The sequence below is a fragment of the Etheostoma spectabile genome, chromosome 24 (genome assembly GCF_008692095.1).
Source record: "Etheostoma spectabile isolate EspeVRDwgs_2016 chromosome 24, UIUC_Espe_1.0, whole genome shotgun sequence".
NCBI lineage: Eukaryota > Metazoa > Chordata > Actinopteri > Perciformes > Percidae > Etheostoma > Etheostoma spectabile.
The window spans coordinates 11,741,435-11,764,873 of record NC_045756.1 but is presented as its reverse complement, the minus strand read 5'-3'; the positions used below and the strand labels follow the sequence as shown (position 1 = coordinate 11,764,873).

The following is a 23,439-nucleotide window of genomic DNA, read 5'->3' as shown; positions in this document are numbered from 1 at the left end:
GGTTCGACTGGGGAAAAAAGGGCTTACAGTCCTAGTTGGGGCGATCTTTAATGGCGTGTGGTGTTGGGAATACCAATGTTTACTCACACAAAGCTAGACCACACATAATCACACACAAATTTGCATGCATGTACACACACATGCAGGGAGATGCACACAGGCACACTCATGTATCTCCGAGGTGTGAATACAGAATAGACACAGAAACACACACACACACACACACACACATTGTAACAAGTGAGCTCAAACACACACTTCTAGTCTCTAGATCAAATTTTTCTTGATAAACCATTATTAGATACATATCACTTTGCTTCTTTATATTATTGGTCAATTCAGAGCAATTTATAAACGTTATCATGTTTCCAGTATTCTTGAATTGCATTATGTGTGTAGGTGTGTATCTGCAGTGTGTTCATGTCTATGTGTAAATTCTTTTATGTTGTTTCTTATTTATTGATTTATGTTCTTTCTCTCCACAGATCAGCAGCGAATGATGTGCGATCAGATGTGTTCGGATGACGGGTGCTGGGGCCCAGGGCCTGACCAGTGTCTTTCTTGCCGATATTTCAGACGAGGCCGAACCTGTGTTGAGTCCTGCAACCTCTTTGATGGGTGAGTAGTGTTTTTGTTGCTGTTGTCTTTTTTAACACCAAAAAAATCATGTTGATGCATTCTGGGCCAATGTTTTCTTCGGTAGGATGTTCGAGTTGATCTGAGACAAATCTCTAAACCCGGCCCCAAAAATGAGCTTTGCTCTGAATGTCAGATCATTATGGTTTCAGGAGGATGCATCAGTTCCTTTGCGAACCGCGTTACATGACAAGCAGTGGAAATAAAATCAATTTTAAACAGCTTTGATGCATGAGAATGAAGTCAAAACATTCTCAAGGGAGGAAGAAAGTCTAATTGCAGATTGGCATGAATGTAATGAAATGAACCAAGGAATTTCACAGAACAGTTAAACGAACATTTGGCTGCTTGTTACAGCCATTTTCCAAAATCAATCAAGAATATATTGTTGAAGTATTACATTTTATTACAAATTGCCCATTTGGGCTGACAGACACAAGTGTTTACCGCTCTGAGCTGGAAAATGGCTGACATTTGCGACAAAGGCCCTTTGAGTGTCCTCACAATCCAGTGATGTTCTGTTGTCAGTGTGAATAATTGCATTGAGGTCATTGCTTTATGCCAAGAGGCACATCAAAAAGATCAATAACAACTCACCTGGGGAGAAACACTTCTTTGTAGATGTAGTTCCTGGTCTGTTGTCCTGGTCTTGAATGAACGAGGAGATGTTGTAAGTCATGCATCTAAAATAAGACCATACCGGCAGCATTTGCCACAAGATAAATATGAATTTCTTGCAACCAGTGATGTCAAACCTGTGTTCTCCCCAGGGGAAGAGGAGAAAGTGCACGTATGTGTGTGTGTGAGAGAGAGAAGGTGTATGAGAGCGAGCAAACCCTTGGTCATGTCGACTTGTTGCTGGTCCTTTTCTCGGCTCCAGTTGTGGGAGGAAGGCTTTGAAGTTGCCGGGAAAAACAGCTCACAGCGAAGGCTTTGAAGAAGACTGCTGAGGATGAGGCGCGTGGCAGGGAGCTGCTGAAGCACACTTGTTTCCTATACTGTAAATACAGTCAGTCACTGTGAGTCGCTGTAAGCAAGATTCGACGGGCCCACTTCTTGCTTTGTGGAATCGAAATGTCCTAAAGGTTTGCCTGGTGTAAGAAGTCACCACCTGCCATGCACCATGTATGTTTGGCAGATAAAGAGGAGCTTTTGTTGAGCTGGAAAAAATGATAACCTGTGTTTCTCCCCCTGGTGACTACTATTATATGTGTTCTGTCACAAGCCATTACAAATCTTGTACTGGTGTATTTGTTGCTTAGCTAAATGTTAGTCAGTGACAGCTAGTGTAGTTTGTGTTTATGTCCCTTTATTTAAATCTCGGGAAGTATATTGACAAAATGAACCCATTTTACACTGTGAATGAGTCTTAAACAGGCTGTAAAACTAAGAAAGACGGTAAGCCCGAAAAGGCTTTAAATAAGATCCTTAAAATGTCCCTAGAGAACAAAGTTTCAGCCTTTAAAAGAGTATTAAATTCATTCCCAGAATGTGTTCCTATTTGCGGTTAACTAGCTCTTTAACCCCAGTCTTCTAGACTAATAGTGACACAATATAGAATAGTACCAGGGTTCATTATGTCTCTGAATAAGTGAGACACGAATAACTTGCTTCTGACAATTGTGTCGTGGACGTTTTGTTGTTACCAGGTGTTTATCTGTGTCTACAGATGAGAATATCATTGTCAGTATGATTTCTTTAGTATATTATTGACCCCAAAATTATACTATAGATAAAATTACTTATTTACACAGTGCTAATGAGAGTGAGCTTTGATTGTTGATTATTTGCATGGAGTCTATCCGTTTCAGCGGTATCTTCCAGTCTAATAAATGATTGGGCCTAAAATCTTGGAATTGGTTACCGTAAATGGGGTTCTACTCTAGGTAGCATAGCTTGACCTATAATATCTCCGTTTGCTCTGAATCTATTTTATTAGACTGGATGTCTCTACAGAAGTGAGCATTAGCTCATTAAATATGTTTCCAGGTTGGTGATTTTAAAAACTTAAGATTCCTCAGCTCACCCTCGTTATATGTCTCCATTCTTAATGAGGAAGGGCACTAATTCCCTTTAGTTTATACGTCTGTTGAATAATACAAAGGGGGAGCAAAGGCGTGCGAGAGGGGAAAAGAAAACGGCTGAGATGGTGTCCACTGGGGTTGGGGAAGGGGGGAGGAAGCGGATTAGGGAGGCGTTGAAAGTGTTTAATTAAAAAAGTTGCTCTGGTGTGTTGGCCATGCTCTGGTTTGCTGGAGGCTTGGAGGTCTGAATAGTAGCCTCAGTCCTGCTTAAATTTCTGCTAAAACAGGGCTAATCCCCCATCAGGCCATGCCCCAAAGGGGGCCTTGGCGCGCACTTCCAGCCGTGAAGGGGGCCAATCAGGAGGAACGGCTTTGACGGAATGGAAATGACCCTGGAGAGCACCGCTGCTGAGGGCTTTTGTCTCTCACCCATTCTCCTCCATGTATTTTTTTTTCTTCTCTCAACCAACAAAAGAGTGATCTCTCCACTGCCTGGACTCCTTTTCTAAAGGATTCCCCTGGACAGAGCTTCCAGGAGAGAAATCTAATTTATTTTGGAACACGGGAAATAAAGACGAGGGAGAAATGTAAAAGAAAGCAATGGGAGTTTCCTTTGAGTCCACTGGAAATATTGTTAATGAAAAGGACACTCGGTGATACTGGATGTTTGGATGTTTGAATGTTTGAGACAAACTGCTGTGAACACAAAAAACCATCAGGACCATTAAAAAAATGCCCTGACATTAAGGGTCTGTAAAAGGGAAATTTAGTATTTTATCTTTACTTTTATTGCTCTGTAATGTAATACTGTGGAACTCGGCGAGTGTCGGAATGTCTCTCTTCTTTTTTGTAGCTTTTAGAAACACCAAGTCTAAAAGGTTTTCCTCTAATGTTGCCCACATGTAAATGCATAAAACACTAGATACCCACACAAAAAACTGAATTTACCCAGTGCTAAATCACACACAAAAAAAACTCACAAGCAGGGATTTGTTGAATCTTTATTCCAGCCTTGTAGCATTGCATGCAAATACAAACATAAACACACACAGGGAGTCACTCTCATTATCTCACCACTGTGAGAAAGAGGCTTATTTCTAACTGGTGAATCCTTCTCTGAGGATGTCTGTCCTCTGCATCAGCTCATTGATCCCTCTAATGTGTTTTTGTTTAAGTGTTTTTGATCAGCAGCGGTTGATATTGATAGCAGCCGTCCTCTGCTTGCCAGAGACCCCACACTTCAAAAACAAAAGATAATGTGCTGATTCAGACACAAACAAAGGAAGACATTTTAGATTGGGTGCATGCCCACACACACACACACACACACACACACACACAAATATATATATAAGTATTCAACAGCATGGCCTGAGGTGCTGTGCAGTTCTTGTCGGTGTAATTGCAGTGTATGAACCCAATATTAAGCTATATTGTTTGCTTCTATTCCTTCAGAAGTCTAAGTGGAAACACAAATCCCATCATCTACACACATGGCTCTAACTGGCTAAATAAAGAGTCAGTTGCACAAACTGCAACGATTATTAGAATTGATTACAGGATGAAGAGCACATTTCTCTGACTTATCTGTTTTGCTCTTTTGTCTATGCTTGCTGCCTTTAGTTTTTTTTCTTTTTCCTCCTCATCTGTACCTTCCCCTTCATCCCTACCCAAAGGCAACTTCTTTCCATGCCCTCGCCTTACCTCTTCTGCCGTCCTTCCGTTTTTCTCATTCCCTCGTACCAGCTCCTCCTCACCTTCTCCTCCCTTCCACGCATCCCCTGGTGTTTGCCCATGATTTAAAAAGCTGTTCATTATTCATGGGCCTTCTCTGTTATCATATTGACCATACTGAGCCTTTAACTTGATCAAATAGTCTTAGGCAGCGAGCTGCCCTGCATGCCCCTCTACCGGAGGGCACTCCAAGCAGTCAGTACATGTAGGAATGGAGGAGATGGACAGGAGTAAATTAAGTTTTAACCTTGCTTTCTTGTCGCTGTATTACATGTTGGTTTAAAATCAAAAGGCTGCTATGAACAACTAGCGCTCATGCACACACACACACACACACACACACACACACACTACGTACCCACAGCAGGCTCTTAATCAATATTTCAATGTGGCAATCAAATCTATAATACATGCACCTCTATCTCAATTTTCTCTCAATCAGGGAAATGCGTGAATTTGCCAATGGATCTTTGTGCCTGGAGTGTGATAGCCAGTGTGAGAAGATGGATGGGAACACCATAACATGTCTTGGCCAGGTAAGACCCTCCTGAATCCATTTCAGACACCCTTAAATTTAACTTTGTTTTCACCTAATGAAACTTTGGCAGACTTATTTTTCACTTTTTGATTAAAACCACTCTCATTTTTCTGTTTAAGATAGTCCCATATCTTGAGCGTGCTAAAGTGTATTTCCAACTTCTTTTGTGGGAGTCTATCTGTTTTGCACACAGGATTTCAGAAGAAATAAGTGCTGTGTTTGCAAAGGTGAATGGTAGGTTAATGGGAGGAATGATGAACTACTGTGGCTACTTTAGGAGGCCTGCTTTTGGCAAGCAGACATGCACACACTCAAAACAGCAAAATGAGATTAGTTTCTGACCTTCCTGTAAAGTCACTTTTAGAGTATTTGATGTGATCATACCACTCTCCAAAATGTTTAAATATACCTTCAAAAATGTCACTAGAGATCCACGTGTGTGCACAAATGCATACTAACAACAAATGAGCCACATCGTTGTGATGGTTGAAGTGTAGTCTCGCTTTGCCATATCTTCCTCTACAGTGCTACAGTGAAGTGTCTGGCTAGTCCACACCGGTTTATGGCATTTCTTTAAACCAATCCCAATCGTCTTGGGCTGTGCTAAGCGACGAGCAGAGCCACGCTGCCGCTGCAAAATAGCTTCTGGGAGGTTCTTGTTTTGGTGGAACGTGGACATTTTAAAGTTGTTTTAGTCAGAGAACAGAAAACTCAGATTGGTATCTGTCCAATCTGGCTAGCTGTCTGGATTTACCCTGCAGAAATCTGAGGAGCAGTTAAAATTCCAACATAAAGAAAGCGAAAGGTAACGGACATCCAGTGGAATTTCCAGCGGCAACAGAGCTATCCTGGAAGTGGAATGTTGTGATTATAGACTAGTTTAGTGTTACTAAATTAGGATAAACTTGGGTGTTGTAGTTTATTTTTGAGTTACGTGTACTTACACTGTCCTGGTGCCACAAATACTGACTAGTGCATAGTCTGTAACAAATATTTATTTACTCAATTTTACAAAAAATTTAGCCTTTATAAAAATAAAACACATTTATGACCTTTATTTTTAAATGTACAGCATGTCTTTAATTGTATTGGTATTGCATGTCTAGTCTTAACGACTACTCAAAGCGCTTTTACATCGTACAGGTACCATTCACCAGTCACACACATTCATACACTGTGGCCAAGGTACAAGGGGCCACCTCCTCATCAGATAAACACTCACACATTTACACTCTGATGGCGCAGCATCGGGGGCAACCCAGTGTTCAGTGTCTTGCCCAAGGACTGCAAGGCTAGAAATCGAACCACCAACCTTCCTATTTCAGGCGACCGCTCTACCAGGGACCGAACCACCAACCTTATGATTTGCAGGCAACCGTTCTACCACACCCTCAAAGCCGCCCCTGATAAATGGGCTTTTAGTTAAATCATTTTTCATTTTCAGCTTTTGTTTTTGACAGGACAGCTGAAATTATGAAAGGGGTGAGAGAGGGGGGAATGACATGCAGCTCGGAGTCGAACCTTCTGCGTTGAGGAGTAAACTTTTATATATGGACGGCAGCTCTACCAACTCAGCTATCTGGCTGCCCAAATGCCACAGATAGTAAAAGTATGTAAGAATGCACCAAGGTCCAGCACATCTTATCTTTATGCTTTAGGGGTCATGAGCCAACGAGGTTTAAAACGTCTGCTAAACCACATATTTACATAATTTTACATTTAAAGTGTTCCATAACTGATAGATGTATCGAATGAGGCACATGAATCATTTTGTAGAATTTGGTAGTTTAGTTAGTAGGAGTAACCTTTTATGGCTGTCCCTGGAGAGGGAGACAGAGAGGGAGAGAGTGAATAAGAGATGAAGAGGGAAAAAGACTCCTCAAGGATGCACAGAGGTGGCTGACTTTGAGATGCTGGTCACAGTTGAGTAGTAAATAACACCAGAGTCAATCATCCACAGGCGCTCTCACACACAAATACACATACGGCACACACAGATATACTTGACCGCATTCAGATATCTGAATGGGTCCCCACACCCACACACACACACACACACACACACACACACGCACACAAATGCACACAAACATGCAAAGTGAGAATAATGTTTATTGATGGCGTGTGTCTCAATGTGTCAAACTGTGAGAAGCTGTCCATCAGGTCATTGTGGTCAACATTAGCAACGGAGCGCGGTGCCAGAACTAGCGCCCAGAATACAACATTGCCTCTTGACAACAACTCGCGCATACAAACGCCCACACACAACCACCCATCTTTGCACAGTTCACACAATGCTATCTAGTCAACACCATAATCGCTTCACAAGCATAAACACACACCAAACACAGTTCTTCTCTTGCACACACACCACTACCCGCCTTACTTATTCATGATGCTGCTGCAGCGGAGATTGGGATCAGTTACCAACTTGTCATTGCCTCCATCACATTCAATGCTGCGTACTTTGACATGACCTGATTTCTTATGCATTTTGCCAATTTTAACAGCGGTGCAGCGGAATACACTCTTTGCAATTTTGCTCAACATATTATAAATCGCTGAATGGAATTAATGCAGGGTCCTGCCAGCTCCATTAGCCATGGTAGGAAGTGAGCAAATTGACATGATTCTGATTCTGTTCAGCTCTTTTCTCTCCTTATACATTTTTTCTATCTCTAGTCTTTGCTCTATCACACTGCCCCTCACTTTATTTCCTTAACCTCTTTGCCCATGATGTTGTTCTACATTTCTTTCTCTCTGTTGATTCCCGCTCTTTCCAATTTTTCTGATCCCTTTACTACACCCTCCTTTTTCTTTATTCATTTCTTGTCCACCATCTCTTTTATTACCAATCCTCTGATCTCCCTCCTTCTTGTTGGGCTCCCCTCTCAGGGCCCGGACCAGTGTGTGAACTGCCTCCACTTCAAAGATGGACCCAACTGTGTGGAGAAGTGCCCCGATGGGTTGCAGGGGGCCAACAGTTTCATCTTCAAGTACGCCAAGGCCAACAACGAGTGCCATCCCTGCCATGCTAACTGCACCCAGGGGTAAGAGAACGATGATACGTAAAGATGTGTGTCTGCGTATACAAATTATTGCATTTCTTTCAAGTGTTTTGCGAGTGTTGAGCGTCCTCGGGGTTCGGTGCTTTAATGTTGTAAAAAGCATCGTGAAGACTGAATACAGCTTTGGACATTCGGCGCCTCCCACCCAAGGACAGAGAGAAAAAAAAGAAAAAAGAGAGAAGGAGATATTCTCTGACCCGGTGGGTTTTGGTGAGGAGGTAGAATGCATTGACCCTTATTGCCATGTTGAGTATAGTGCAGATGAACTATAAATGAAGGGATGGGTGGAAAGAGGCAGTAGCTTGAGCGGAGATATAAAGCCAAAGACGGGGGGTGGGGCTTGTACGGCATGAAAAATGTAAGACAGAGTAGAAAGGAGTAGGTGGAAGAGGTGCCTGAGGTTCTATAGAAAACTACATGATGTACTGGATGGAACAAAGAGCATCCAAACACAGGAAGTCAAAAATCCAAACAGCTGCTGGAGGAAAAGTTTAACCCGAGAGCTCCAAATGGGCAAACAATTATCAGAGAATAATTGGCAATCCTGGAGCATAATGCTTCACATGTACATAATATCCAAAAGGTCCACATGTACGGTACCTCATTATACAGTGCTACTGTTAGGCCTGTAACAATTCCAAATACTGATGTACAATTAATTGTCCCAGAAATAATTGTGATTAACTTAATTATAATTTTCTGTCAAATTTGAATTTATTTATTTATTTATTTATTACTTCTTGAAACAAATTAAGTTTTGAGTGAATTGCAGGATACATCTTTTGGTTATATCACTGTTATGTGACCCCGATAATGTGATTCCATAGTATCTGGTACACATCCTATAAAGTAAACTACACTAGTTTATTATCATGAAACATTTTGTCTAACTGTATTCTTAAACTGTGGAACAATATACAGTTCCCTAATATGACCTCCAGATTTCTGACAGCAGAACCCAGTGCAGAACCCAGGGCCCCAGAGACTGCAAATTAAACTTAAATGGTAAATAATTCACAGCTTAGCCAATAACAGGCTGTCTCTCGCATCTCTCCCTAAACATATACTGTATACTTTCACGCAGAGTCCTTAAAATCTTTGAGAATGGGGATACAAAGAAAACTCACCTTCTTTAGGTACCAACGCGCTTGGTTTATGTCTCCGTCCTCTCAAGCGTCTTGAAGTCACTCCGTCCTCTTTGAAGTCAGTGTGACTATGACTTTGAACTTGAGCCTTGGCCTTTTAATTAAAATGTTTTACTGAACCTGGTAGCACACCGTCAAGGAAACAGAATGTGGGTAGGTGAAAAGAGGAGAAAGGTGGCTTGAGGAGCTGAGGTGGAGCTTGTCGGTGGTCTCAGCAAACAAAGGTAGAGCGCTGAAACCTAGCAACAGGGCTGGAGACATGATCTGAGGTGGAAAGGTTATTTTACTCTCTCTCTCTCTCTCTCTCTCTAACAGTCTCTCGCTCTCGCTCTCATACACATAGCAGGAGGTCATTCTATTTCACTGCAGCAACCCTCTAAGTAAGGGTTAATGCCCGACGAGGTCCCCATTGTCAGGTATTAATGGGCGACGGTGGGGTGTGAACCCAGTGGCGGTTTTTGGCACGGCGGCATTTTTTCGTGGTGGGCGGCACGAGAATTTTTAAAAAATGAATGAAAATCCTCTGTGCTGTGAAGTGGTTTTCTGTTGTCCACCATTTCACTGTGTGGGGAATTGGCAAATCGGCGTGCTGAGCCAAAACTGAGCCAAAAACAGGTGGTGGACAAACTGTTGATGATAACACTGCTACAATAAAATACGCAGGCATGCTATGCTGTATGATTGCATTAGTAGCCTAGATAACCGATACACACAAGAACCTCTCACTGGTTCTTGCCTACCCATTACATGGCGTTAGTAGTTTTAAGGAGTAGGATACATATTCATACATATGACAGTCATACATATTCATGGGAGCGCAGGGACGGGTGGTATTTGTGATCTTATGTGGTGGACCGGTCTGGGCCAAAACGCCAGGGCGGATTTTTGGTCCCAGTCCACCCGTCACTGGGGCTCAGGCAAAGAGAAGCTCTTCCAAACTAGAGTTGATCAAGTCCTACCTGAGGTCAACCATGTCCCTTGCCGTCATCAGTATCAATCACTCAATAGAGGAGCAGATTTTATACGATGACATCATTGATGATTTTGCATCACGGAAGGCCAGAAAGGTCAGGTTTTAGTTTGTGTTTTCTGTTCTTAGTGCTATAGTGTAATAATTAGATTCTCTTTAGTGTGTTTTCACATTTGTGTGATGAATGATTTGTGCTATTTAGAATATTTATTCTATATTTTATTTGTATATTATTTGTAATATTTTATGTTATTGTTGCTCCCTGCCTTGTTACATTTTGTATGGTTGTATCTATTTTTGGCACATTTATGTGTAAAGTTTATATTTATGTTAAGTTCTGATAACCTATACTGTCATATTTTGTGCAGAATTGTGTTCATGGTCTTTTGAAAATGTTGGAGGTGGAGATTGTGCAACTTTCCTGTTGAAAATTTAATAGTTAAATAGCTGGATTCTCTTAAGTGGTTTTTCAAATGTTTAACACAAAGGATTTGTGCAGTGCGAAATATAATTTTCTCTTTCCCTTATATTGTTATAATAAAAAATATACAGTATATATATTTTTTGGGGGGCTCTCCAAGGGGGTCTCACCCTTGGTGTAATTCAATGTAGAACCACCCCTGCGTGAATGGTGCAAGTCCATTTATACCTGACAGTGGACACCTCAAAGGGCATTAACCCGCTTATACCATAGTCACTTGCAATATAACATATTTTTAAAACAGTAGTTTATATTTTAATTAGTTTTACAATCAAAATCTAAAGTTTTACAAACAGTAACTCTGTTTCCCTGGTTAAGCCTGATGGTTTGACTAACACCTGGAACAATCATTCCCATCCTATAAGGTTCTCATGCAATGCAAACGTTGTTCACTCCTCCATAAAATAAGAAGGACCATAGATACGACTTTCCTCCCTCATCGACAGGATGTATTTATAGTCCGCTCAGGTGCAAGCCAGAAAGCTAACGCTATGCTAGCAAGACTCAAAGTCAATAACATTGGGTACAGTTGGCAAGCAGTAAAGATGATCTGACAGTATGTTGAACAACAAGACAAGCTAGCTTTACGACCATGTCATTGTCCCCAAAACAAAACAAAGACTTTTACGAACAATTTTACCCGCGATGTGTAACATTACTGTCGGTCGCAGCCTGAAGTAGCAACCTGAACAGTGAACAGGATTCGAGATAACGTTATTCGCTGTGAAACAACGTCTGTCCAGACTGGACGTATAACTTACTTGTTGCAGCTTGTGTGTTAACACCATCCTGTGGTGTTCAGAGGACGAGTTGGAAATAACAGATACATTTCCTTTTTTCTTTTAATGTAGCGCATTCATGTAGTCAATTTAACTGAAACTCCTTAAGTGGGTGTCCTACATCACTTTTTTATGGACAACCTGCAGCCAATCAGAATTGAGTATTCACCCAGACCATGGTAGAAGTGTTGATAATGTCAGTGCAGGAGCTTTTAAGGTAGGGGAGAGACAAAGTGAGAAAAGGTAGAAAGCAGAGCAGAGGATAGCTGTGAATTTGATGGATAGATATGTTATAATTATTCCCATGACAGCTTTCGCTCACACTCACAGACACACACACACGCACGACTCTGTGAACACTAAATCTGTCGTTGGCATGACAACACCTCCATCATGCCTTGTCATTTTAAATCCTGCCCTCCAGCCATAGGGTGCTTTTGGATTAACATCAAGACAGAAGCTAAGTCCGGGTATTTGAGGCCATGGGCCAAAGTGAGGCTTTGCGGAGGTCACAAGTCGGTGTCAGGAAAGGAGCAGCAATGTTGCGACCGGTGAAGAGTTTGTGTCCTGCTAAGAGACTCTTCAACAGGGCAGATGGTTAAACCAGAAGCCTCATTACACTGCCTCAAAGGTTTTTAAACCACATGGAGGGGGCGGGGGAGATAAAGGGAATGCAAAGAGGGAGAAATGTGAGGCAAAGATGAGGTGAAAGGGACTGGCGCATGCTGGTGTTCTTGAAACAACGCAACGTTAGTTATTGTAGTTTGGCCAGCTCATTGATAAGGTTAGCAGTTTGGAGCTGCAGCAGTGGCTGTCACACACGGCAGCGGTTTAGGGAGGTACTTGGCCCTCATTGCTGCAATTTGTGTAGTACTCTGACTTTTCAGAGTCAAAACTAGGGCTGCACAATATATCGCAAAGTTACCCTTATCGCAAATGTTGATATTGAGATACACGTGTCGCAAGACTTGCTTGAACTGCAATAAATGATAGCCTATTACATGTGCCATGCATTCACTCTGCATGTTCAAACTATTTGGGAAATTAGATGAAGCCCTACTGCTCTAGATGCCGACTGAGGTGGCAAAGAGCATGGATGTGAAAATATAGCTCTTGGAATACGTGTGGTCTTAGCCGGCAAAGCAGAAAGAACTTAAGTGACATCGTCATTGCAATATTCACTTTTTTGGGGCGCATTTTTTGGCTTTTATTGACAGGATAGCTGAAGATATGAAGGGGAAAATGACATGCAGCAATGTGCTGCAGGTCGGGGTCAACCCCGGGCCCGCTGTGTCGAGGAGTAAACCTCTAATGGGCGCCTGCTCCTCCATCTGAGCTATCCAGGGGGCACATATTCAACAATTTTATTGCATATCGCATGTTTTCCTAATATCTTTCAGCCTCAGTCAAAACTGAGTGAATTCTTTTCGTGAAACACATATCTTTAGATTTAGTTTGACCTACCCTTCTACCTCTGCTTTCTATCACAAACAAACATCCCTAAATCTGCTGAGAAATCATTAAAAAAAAAACTCCTCCATGTAATCCAGTGATGCTATAGTCTGTTCATGCATGCATGCAAATATGTACTGTATGAATATGTACTGTGCCTACCTCATGATGTTTATTGTCAGACCACTCCTTTGTTCTCCAGGAAGGTAACTATGTGTACACACACACACACACACACACACTGCAGACACTGATTGCTCACTAATTAGCTACTTGGTGCACCATTTAATTGACAACGAAGCGACTTTGGAGGAGCCACCGTTGTCACCGATTTAATTCCAAAGTTAGCCTGCTCTCCTAATTTGCTGTGTAATTTGTTGTGTATTGTGTGCTTGTGCAACCTGAACACACACACTCTCTCTCACACACACACACACACACGCACACTCAGAGGAGCATTCCAAAAACTGTTCTGCTGTGTCTATCCTGCTGCTCAAAGTCCTCCACTCAAGGAGCTAGAATTAATGAGCAGCCAGTCTGCTCTAATCACTTCCTGCTTACCTAAACGCTAAAACCTCCACTTGTCTCTGATCGGCGTGTTATTAGCACTATACGTTCCAGTGGCGTTGATTGTTGAGATTGTTAAGAAAACAAGATTGCTTGTATTTGGAATGAAGGTAAAAGTGATTGTGTTAAAGATGCTGAAACAGAGGGAGAAGTCCCTGAATCAGAGTCAAAGAAAAAACCCTTTTCAAACGCAAAATAGGAAAATAAAACAAATCCCCAAAGGTTTATCACAGCACTTTGTTAAGAAAATGCTCCCAGATGATTCAGAAATGTTTTCTCAGTCCACAAATCCATTTAAAATACCACGTGAAACGGACAGGAACAATGCTTTCCCACCCAAACACTTCTTCCTGTCATTTTGACAAGTGGTCAGCCGTGCTCATGGATTCAGTTTTATCCAGGTCCCTGCCCAGTGACAGCTGATTGACAAGGAAGAAAGAAAACACGAGGTTTACCTATAACCTGTCCCTGATTTAATGGATGATCTCTTTTGGTTTGTCTGCCCCGCAGGTGCATCGGGCCAAGACTCCAAGATTGTGTTGGGATGATGGACAGGTAAGGGGATCTCCGGATACATCTTCAATGTAGGATTGGGAGACCACAATCACATTCTGCCACTACTCATTAAAGTGTCTCATGAAACTCATTATCAAGAGGGCAGTCTGTTTTGTATTTTATAATTAATAGATTGTTTAGGGGTGTTTTCTTCTGGTCTAATTTGTGTCACTGTTGGCATGTAATATGTGTCAATGGAGTGTCATTTTAATTATGAGTGAGAGTACAAATGATCATGTGATTTAAACATTCATCATTTAGCATTCAGCATGTGTTCACACAAAAAAAAAAAAAAAAGTTGAAGCAGATTAAACTTTTGGAGAGTCGTGACCTAATATCACCCTGCAGTGGCCAATCACGTAACCATCCATCAGACCAATAAACAGGAAACATCTCTCCCATTACCGCTGCTACAAGTACGTTTAAAACACTATGAGGGTAAAAAAACAAACAAAACACAAGCGCCCAGGAGTTTCTGTAACAGCTGACTATTTCCTGCAACAACAAAGATAGCACAGTCACTCCGTCTGTTTTCGTTCTCTCTTTCTCGTTGAAATGAAGCTGCCTTTAAGTGTGGTCGGGAATATTGAGATCTATAAACGATCTGAAAAGACTAATTGTAAAATATAATGTGTACTTGTGCTACATTGGGGTGTTAAATAACACAACATGACGTCAAACAAATGGGCCGTTTAAGTGTCACGCCCTACCGCCGCACAACCCACATCGCCCAATCGCTTTCTTCTGTCTGAAGGCGCCTGTAGAGACCTGAAAGATACCTTTTTGTGACTTGGACTTCTTCCAAACTGCTGAGGTTACTACATTGCTACTTCTTCTACTACTACCAGTAACAAAACTGATATTATTAATATATTAACATTCTATATTAACATTAACAAATGGAAAATCAATAACAGACAACTAAATAGCCTGAAGACGCAGCAACAACTCAAGTGAAAAACAAGTGATCTTTACAGCCACTTCCAAAGAATCACACCCTTATTATAAGTAGGATATTAAAACTAGGATATCCATTAAAACAAGGGGGTCTTAAGCTCCTTTTAAAGAGAGGGAACAGACGTTAAACCTTTTTAGGTTCCTTTGGTAACCTTCTGCTGAGTTTCCATTTTCAAAATAAAAAAATAAACAAGTATTTTGCTCTTACGGTGGTTTTATTCCCCTTGTTGCTTGTCCTTCCGTAAACTCTTTCCTCCTAATTGGAGAAGTCCTTTTTTTCTTGTCTCTCACCTCACTCTCTGTTATTTGTCCACTTTCTCTTCCCCTTCCTCCTTTTCAGATTTGTTTTGTTTTCGCCTTTCCTTTCATGTCTTTTAATTTCGCTCCCTATATGGTTCTTTCCACAGTTGTTGTTTCCCCTTGGCTCTCCACCCCCCCAAACCCCTCCCCACCTTCTATTTAATCCATTCCAAACTGCTGCATTACCATTCACAACATGGCTGTGTATCTCATTATGTCGAAATCCACAGCCCCTTTGTAAATTTCAAGCTCCCCCTTCTTTGGGTTAGTCCCAATCGATATGGCAAAAGCTGCGACACCTTGCTCTACTATAGCTTCATGGTACATGAGTCTTCCATTAGCTGCTAATGGCCTTTACTGCTAATAGAGTTTTGGACTTCACATATCAGGTAGAAGTGGGTGTTGTTTGATTCTGTGTGGTTGTGTTTCAAAAAATCTTCACAGCCCTCCTGTGAAGATTTCACATGGACGGATTAAGGGAAAGAGAGTAATAGAAGGACATGATTGAGTGGTGGCATAACAGCAAACACAAGTGCAAGATGTGTTTAAATGGCAAAAGCATTAGCGCCATCATTAGTGACGAGAAAGAGCTTTTAATTTCCAACCTTTATACTTGACTTAAGCAGATCTCTCTCCCCCCCCCCCCAAGAGAATCAGAAGCAATTTGTTAAGGATTGGCACTTTTATAGATAGTAGGCAATGAATTAAACTGGAAAGCATATATAAATTACATCAAAGCAAAAATCCCAGGGTCAATTGCAATGCTGTATAAAATTAAGGATTTTCTAAAATTATTCTATAATAGCCTTTCTGCTGTTCCCTTATAGTTCCATATTTAACAGAGTGTGTAACTATGGTCATTGTGATGGCTGTTTTTCTTTAGTTCCCTGCCTTATTATCTCTGGTATTGATTGTAGACTGAAATAAATTTCAAATTTCAATTAGCTGTTTTATCCAATTTAGGAATGACTGGCTGAAATATGAGGAAATCCAGTCCAGTGTAGCACAAGGTGCAGCTTTTCCACCAACCCAAGTAATAAGAGCACATACCCTCACAGGCCTTTTCTTCCGACCTGTGAAAATGGAAGCAAGCTCTCACCTGGAAATGACTGTGGGCTATTGTGAGAAACGAAAGGGACGGGTGCAAAATGAAGAGAGCAGAAAAGACTTAAGGAAGAGGATAGAATTTGTGGGTTGCAAGTTGTATAAACTCTCCCAGCAGCCATCTTCTGGAATGTTTGTCGGTGGGAGATTGGCCCACTAGATCACAATTCAGCCAATCCAACACGGGCCGGCCAATCAAGCTGAAGATTCCAGATAATAAAAGTGAAGGGGTTAAATCGGAAGTGGTGAGAACGGCAGGTTGGAGCATTCGTCAGCGTAGTCTGAGGTGTGCACTATTTTTGAAAGTGCCTTTATGTTCCTTAATATTTCTGCAATGTTAATGTTGCTTCTCTTCTTCCATCCTACAGGACACCACTAATAGCAGCTGGCATTATCGGCGGCCTATTTATCATTGTCATCCTGGCGCTCAGCGTGGCCGTTACTGTCCGCCGCAAAAGTATCAAGAAGAAGAGGGCCTTGCGGCGCTTCTTGGAGACAGAGGTGAGTCGAGGTCATTACAGCAACATGAGAGAGAGGCAGCTATACTGTTTTTTTTTTTTACTTATACTTAAAGTTTTATTTTCTTTTTTGAGTTCCTTTTTGTCAGAAGATACAGAATGGGAGATTGGAGGATTAATTGTTGCATTTGCAGGAACCGAATAAATTAGTAATATCTTTGGGGTTAGTTATAGCTTTGGATAAAAAATAATGAATTTTATTGATCGCAAAGAGGAAATTGGGAAAAGCTTCTCTGAAGGTGCCCACATTCAATTACTGTGACAAGAAAAATGAACAAGGCAAAGAGTTTGCATAATTAAACTAAACAAACTAGCTCAATTTGGTACTTGGATCCTACGTTTGTATGTTGTTCTGCTCAAAATGTACTTTTCCATAATCGTTTTTGGTCTTTGAGTTTGTTAGAAATCCTTTAGCTCGAAGTTGCAGTGCACCTTTCTAGATGGATGCCAACCAATCTAGACTCATAAGCAATCCTTGAAACATTGAACCTTGGCTATGGTACTTAGCCAAACCATGCATCGCTCAGAACAAAAATGATGCTCGGCCGCCATCGCCCATCGATGTAACCTTGAAGAGGTTCATTTCTGGGAAGCGTTAGACAGCCCAGCAGACTTTATATTCAGACAAGAAAGTCAAAGATTGAGGTGTAGGTGAGAGCGGGGTTTATGTGCACGTGTGTCATCCTGCTCCGGTTGATCACCTTTGTGCCGCTACAACACACTCTCCGCCTCTGTTTCCTGTGTGTGTGTGTGTGTGTGTAGCCCGGCAGTTATGTCATCACTGCAGGTCCGCTGAACGGCCTTGCCTATAGGAGTAGGGCAGGCTGCTTGTCAGTCTGCATTAGTATAATTTACAGGTAGAGGCAGCAGTGTTATAGACAGCTGTCAGGGCTAGGGACGGGAATTGGAAGAGGCCGGGCCATGAGCACTTTCTGCATAATCCCAGCCACACATCCATCTTAATCAAGCGGGCCATGTTCCGACAGCCTCTTGACTGGAAGGGAAGTCTTCAGTCCGGGCTGATTTGCTAATGTACTGTCACAGAGAAGCAGAGCCCGGGGTGGATCGGGCTGGAGGGGGGATCTCCTTGACCCCTTTTGCATCTCACTGTGTAAACTTGTCCTGTGACTGATTTTTGCTCCTTCAAAGCTAGACTCAACACTCCACCGGAAAACGCGAAAAAGAACTGGCCAAGTCAATTCCCCCCTATCCTCCAAGGAGACATAATAGGGTGTAAGAGTAATTAGACACAATCAAATCTTTAGTGCTTGTGACAGGTTGGCCTACAGGTTAGACAGACCACTGATTAAGAGTAGGTCATGGGTTCAATCCCCATGACACATTAGCAGCCGTGTTTTAGTGTCCTCAGCGTGACACTCCACCTGCCCCCCCAGCATTTGTAGGTCATTCTGTGTAAGAGCATTACTGAATGGTGAGGAACTAAGCTGTGGATCAACAGCTGAAAGTGTCATTACCTGACCCTGGAAATATGTCATCTGTAGCCATCATTTGAGCCAACAGAATGAAGGGATTAAATCTAAAACGCTCTGTTAAGTCTATTTTGTGACAATCAAAATAGATATTCAAACATCCAAATTACTTTTGAGTAATGGCCATATGCCTCAAGTCAGCATAACGTGCATGATTTTGTTGCAACAGTCATTTTAATAAGGTCTATTCTCTCTATAATTTGAATTCTTCCCTTTAATATATGAATATGTGCATTCACACTGCATGCATACTCCTCTTTCCCCTGTTTACTTTCCATCTGAACACTTCTTTCCACTCGGACCTACCCAGCATACTAAAAATCCTGCGCTCCTCCTATGTTGTTGCAGTATCACACTTTCCACAGGCACTGTTTTGTCTGATGAAACCCAACGATAGGCTTTGGACGGCTGGCGAATGTGGATTCCCTATTCAAAGGAACGATAGAGCTGAGTCTGTAAATGGAGATCAAGCTTGTCTGGAAGAGGGATTTGAGGACGGCGAAGGCTCAGGGACTCCCCCTTTCTCTCCATATCTGCCACAGCTTTCTGAAACAGAGAGCTCACCTCTTGAGTCAGACGGGAAAAAGATGCCTCTTGTACGCGCTGTCAAAACGTGATCTGAGCGCTTGGCCGGCATTTCCATATCAAGGACATGTGTGAAGGCTGTTGACTTGCAAAACACACTGCTACTTCATTTCTTTATCGTTTCCTTTGTCTTTTCTGCCATCCTCACTATTCTATTTTCCTTTTCTTTGTTCTTTCTCCATTTCTTTAGCTCTATTGCCATTTATCTGTCTGCCTCCCCTGCGAACAGACACTTTATTTTTCCATCTTTTTAACTCTGTCTTTCTGTTTGTGTTCCCCCTCTCTCTCACCTTGAACGAAACAGAGGCCAATATGAAAAAAAAGCCAGGCTCACACTGTGGTGCCTCTTAAAGTAGCCCTCCGAGAAAACAAATTGCTTTGCTCGCAGGGAGAGGCACCTCACACAGCAGAGTCGTCTCACTGTTGCAGCGCGCGACCCCAGGCCTCGAACTTTGACCCCAGTCCAATGAAGCAGGACTAATGCACTTGGAATCGCCCTCCCTCCCCTCCCTCCTCTTCTAGCTGTGTACAGACGTAGGCCATGTGAGTGTTTCAGAACCACAGGCCGTGGACAGCTCTCATGCTGCTTACATGCTCTCCTCTGCTCTGTGACAAGAAGGATTTCGGCATCCGGGGGAGTTGGACAGCTCCCGTCGTTCCCTCCAGGCCAGGCTGGCTGAACGGAGGCACGGGAATTCATTACAAATGCATGTAGTGTAGCCCCGCGCTGTTCAAACACACTGAACCTCCTGTTGAAATTAAGTCAAGATCCCAGTGATTCAAAAGACACCAAATATGTCAGGTTCAATATCACAGAGGTGTGTAGAGAATAAGGGTGGAAATCAGCAGAGGCCTCGCGACATGATATCGTCACGACACTTATGTCTCGATACGATAACATTGGGATTTTAAACATATTGCAATATTCTGCGATATATTGCAACTTATTTACCTTTTTTCTAAAAAGATTGTTTTGTTCATCGCAGTTCAATTTGGGTCAGGCAAGCAACCTGACCAACACATATGTAATAAAAGATCGATACTCGGCCTCTGTGTATGGATTCAGTATTGCCACGGAAAATATCACGACACTATGCTAAATCGATTTTTTTCCCCACCACCCCTGGTAGAGAATAATGTTTCTGTTTTTTTATACAGGCTCAGCCAAAAAGTAGGTTAGTTTATGTGTGTGTGTGTGTGTGTGTGTGTGTGTGTGTATATATATATATATATAGCAAAAAGAAGTAACATTGGTTAAGAAACAGGGAAACAGGAGAAGACAATTATACCGGTTCAGAGGTATTTGGTAGAAGAAGAAAAACGATGAAATTATTACTGTTAAACATGCATCACAGTTTACAACTTTTTGGTTCTACTTTGACCCTGTAGGTGTGCATGAAGTTTCCTTGTGCGTTAATGGGTTATTTTTTACAAACTTGTTTACAGATTATTTTACTTGTTTACTAAATCACCGATGCCTACCCGGTCCTGGAGAGCTCCAGTACAGCCATTCAGGAGCCAATCAGGTGTAGGCAGAGTAGAGAGTATGCAGTGCTAGGGATCTCCTGGGCCAGTGCTCTAAACACTTTCTTTTTAGCCATTGGCCCCATGGCTATACCTCAGGAAAACAGCTTCAGCAAGAAGAAAACATCCATTACTGCACTGCCAATTCCAAATGCTTTACTTCCTAAATTTGAGATCCTAACAGAGAAATATTTTCCACATAAAAGCATGTTTAGTAACTAAGTAGTGCAAGAAAAGACTCCTCTTTAAATGCAGAGAGTGGAGGAAAAGTGAGTTCATCGCTGCTGGGATGGGCTCGCTAATACCAAGAGTGAATGCCCTTGCATACAGATAAGAACGCTCATCTGCTATCATGCGCAAATGGTCTTAATGAGCTCACTCCGTCTCATTGGGGTGTCATGAGTTTAGCACAAGAATATTTTACTTGGCCTTTAAGATACCCCAAACTCAAGCAGAAAATAAGGTGCTCATTGTTGTATCAAACAATGTGGGGGAGGAAATGGTCTTACATGCCTTCAACCAGTTCGTTCAGCCTAATTGTATTAAAACTTACTCTCTTGTACACAGCTCACATGTGTCCTGCGTTGTACCTGTCATTCACAGTATTAGGCCATTCCAACTGCAGAACAGTTCCTTTTTTGTTACCTTAAAAGTTATGTATCTGTATAAGAAATAGGCACAGTGGTCAACATATTGTAAGTTTAGTCTAAATATGAACATGCATAAATGCCAGCATCGTTTCCTCACTTTGTGGTTGCTTTGGGCAAAAGCTTGTGGCATGACAGTCTTGTTTCACCTGATTTCAATTACACAACACAACAAATGCAGCATTTTATATGGGTAATGTGAATATTAAAGCGTGTACCAGAGGGTTCGCTGTGCGACTTTATATTTGAGGACATTGTTTACTTACTCAACACAGAATAATTGTGTGAATGTATTCCTGCTCGAGGCTTGAACATACTGCTTATTTGTCCAATGAATCCTCTGCACCGAGCTACTGGCGAGACTCATTTGGCAAAGGCAAGGTGCATTATTAGCTGGTAAATAAAGTGGCGGTGTGGTGTGTGTGTGTGTGTGTGTGTGTGTGGTGTGTGTGTTGTGTGTGTGTGTGTGTGTGTGTGTGTGTGTGTGTGTGTGTGTGTGTGAGTAAGAATGAGCTCAAGAGAGTTTAAGAGGCCATGGGTGTGGAGCTTATTTAAACAACCTCTCCTGTCCTCCCCTCATCAGTTAAATCCGGCTTTGTCCTAATGAAACAATAACGGCTACTGCCTGTCAGCATCTGCTCATACTACTGCTCCGTCACCTCCTCTCTGTGTCTCGTCTCTACTCTCTCTTTCTGGATCCCTCCATTTCTCTCTACCCCACAGCGTCACTTCTCTTGTTATTCATGTAGTGTAAGCACCAGCACACGGATGCAAATAATGCTCTTTGGCCAAATACCAGGCTGATATGATGGATGTGACCACAGCATGTCCTTCTTGTTGAAGTAAATAAAGTTCCCAGTTAGTGCTTCTATGTAATTTAATATTTCATGTAATAGGTTTTTTTGGGAGCTCAACACAATATCCCCAACCACTTAATGGGTCACTTAGCTCACCCTCGGTCACCTTGCCTTAAAAAGGTACGAGGACGTAGAGCAGTACAACCTGGCAACCCATATGGTGTTGTTTGGTATTTAGTCGTTCATTCATAAGCACATTTATCATAAAAGTTGGCATTTTAATCGTCAGTGTAAATTTGTCGGGGTTAGCTCAACAACTAAATGGCTAGCTTATTACTACTGAATAAAGCATTACTACAGTTGGTAATGAACCTTTATTGATACTGGCAGTTACTTATAAAATACCTTTTAATTGTTTTTTCTAATACCTTTTACCTAAAGTTTTTGTTATTTCACATTTCACATGAAAGACTTCTTTATTTGAATTTAGCTTGTTTTCACTGCTTTAAAGTGGGTGGTGCTCAGTTGGGGCAAAACAAATGTCTGTACTGTACACCAATCAGAATTCAGCAACATTTATAGAGTCACATTTTTAAGTTTGGCTTATTTTTTCGAAAGTGGTACCAAGACAGAACCATTGCTATGTATGGCTCAAATATTTATCAGTCAAATATATTGAGTATTGGCTAAAATGCTCTTCTCTGTCAGTGCTATGTTTCTTTCTTGTGTACCTTCCTAAATATGCATAGTTCCTATGCCTCAGGAATGTTCTAGGAAGGAGTAGAGTGGAAAGAAGGTGGTTTTCACTATTACGAGATCACAGAGTCATGCTCTCACTGCTCCCTCATTTCTTTCAATTCCCTCAGTATTTATCCCTTATTCTCCTACCACTGCCCGTCTGCCAACTCACTTCCTGCGGTGAGATCTCAGCAGGCGTACACTGCGCCTTCAGGATCAGCCATAACAACAGCCATTAAACGACGTGTCATTGCCGAGCTGCGGGCAATGTCATCCATTCTGCCGACTGGACCTGTGTCGTGACCGCCGGTCCTGTTGTGCTGATGGTTTTATAACACATTAAGTAGGTGCTTGTATGGCTGACTGACTGATATATAGTCTCATTATATTGTTTGATGGCCGTGGTTGAGCTGGGTGATTATGCCGCAGATAAACCACACCGAATAAGGGACCCGTATTGGCTCATTAAGACGTGTATTGATCAGAAGCATTGACTTCCTCTGTGTGTGTCTATGTGTGTTTTGTGGGCTGATATATGGTTTTGTGTGGAGCTTTGTGTGTGTGTGTGGTGTGTGTGGGGGGGGGGGGGGGGGGGGCTGATATGTGCTTTGTGTGTATGTCTGCGTGCGTGCGTGCATACATGCCTGTGTTTGTGCATGCGTCCGTGTGTGCGCTTCCATCTGTGTGTGATGTTGATATGAGCGCGAGTTTGCATGTGTTGTCAATATTTGTGTATCCATGTACTGTAAATGTATCTGCATGTGTTAGTGTTGTGAGATGTGCATTACACATGCTCCTGCTTTTTTGTGTGTGTGTGTGGCACGTCCCTC

The 23,439-nt window shown here is 42.0% G+C and overlaps 1 protein-coding gene across 5 annotated transcripts in view; it reads left to right on the top strand.

Moving 5' to 3' along the window:
• The window catches only part of si:ch73-383l1.1 (receptor tyrosine-protein kinase erbB-4), a 252,376-nt gene that overhangs the window by 190,919 nt on the left and 38,018 nt on the right, over positions 1 to 23,439 (top strand). For all 5 annotated transcript variants that reach the window (XM_032506281.1, XM_032506280.1, XM_032506283.1 and 2 more), the window contains 5 exons: positions 486 to 618; positions 4,837 to 4,930; positions 7,828 to 7,982; positions 13,905 to 13,949; positions 16,679 to 16,811. In XM_032506281.1, the coding sequence (XP_032362172.1) occupies positions 486 to 618; positions 4,837 to 4,930; positions 7,828 to 7,982; positions 13,905 to 13,949; positions 16,679 to 16,811 (560 nt within the window). The remainder of the gene's footprint in view (positions 1 to 485; positions 619 to 4,836; positions 4,931 to 7,827; positions 7,983 to 13,904; positions 13,950 to 16,678; positions 16,812 to 23,439) is intronic.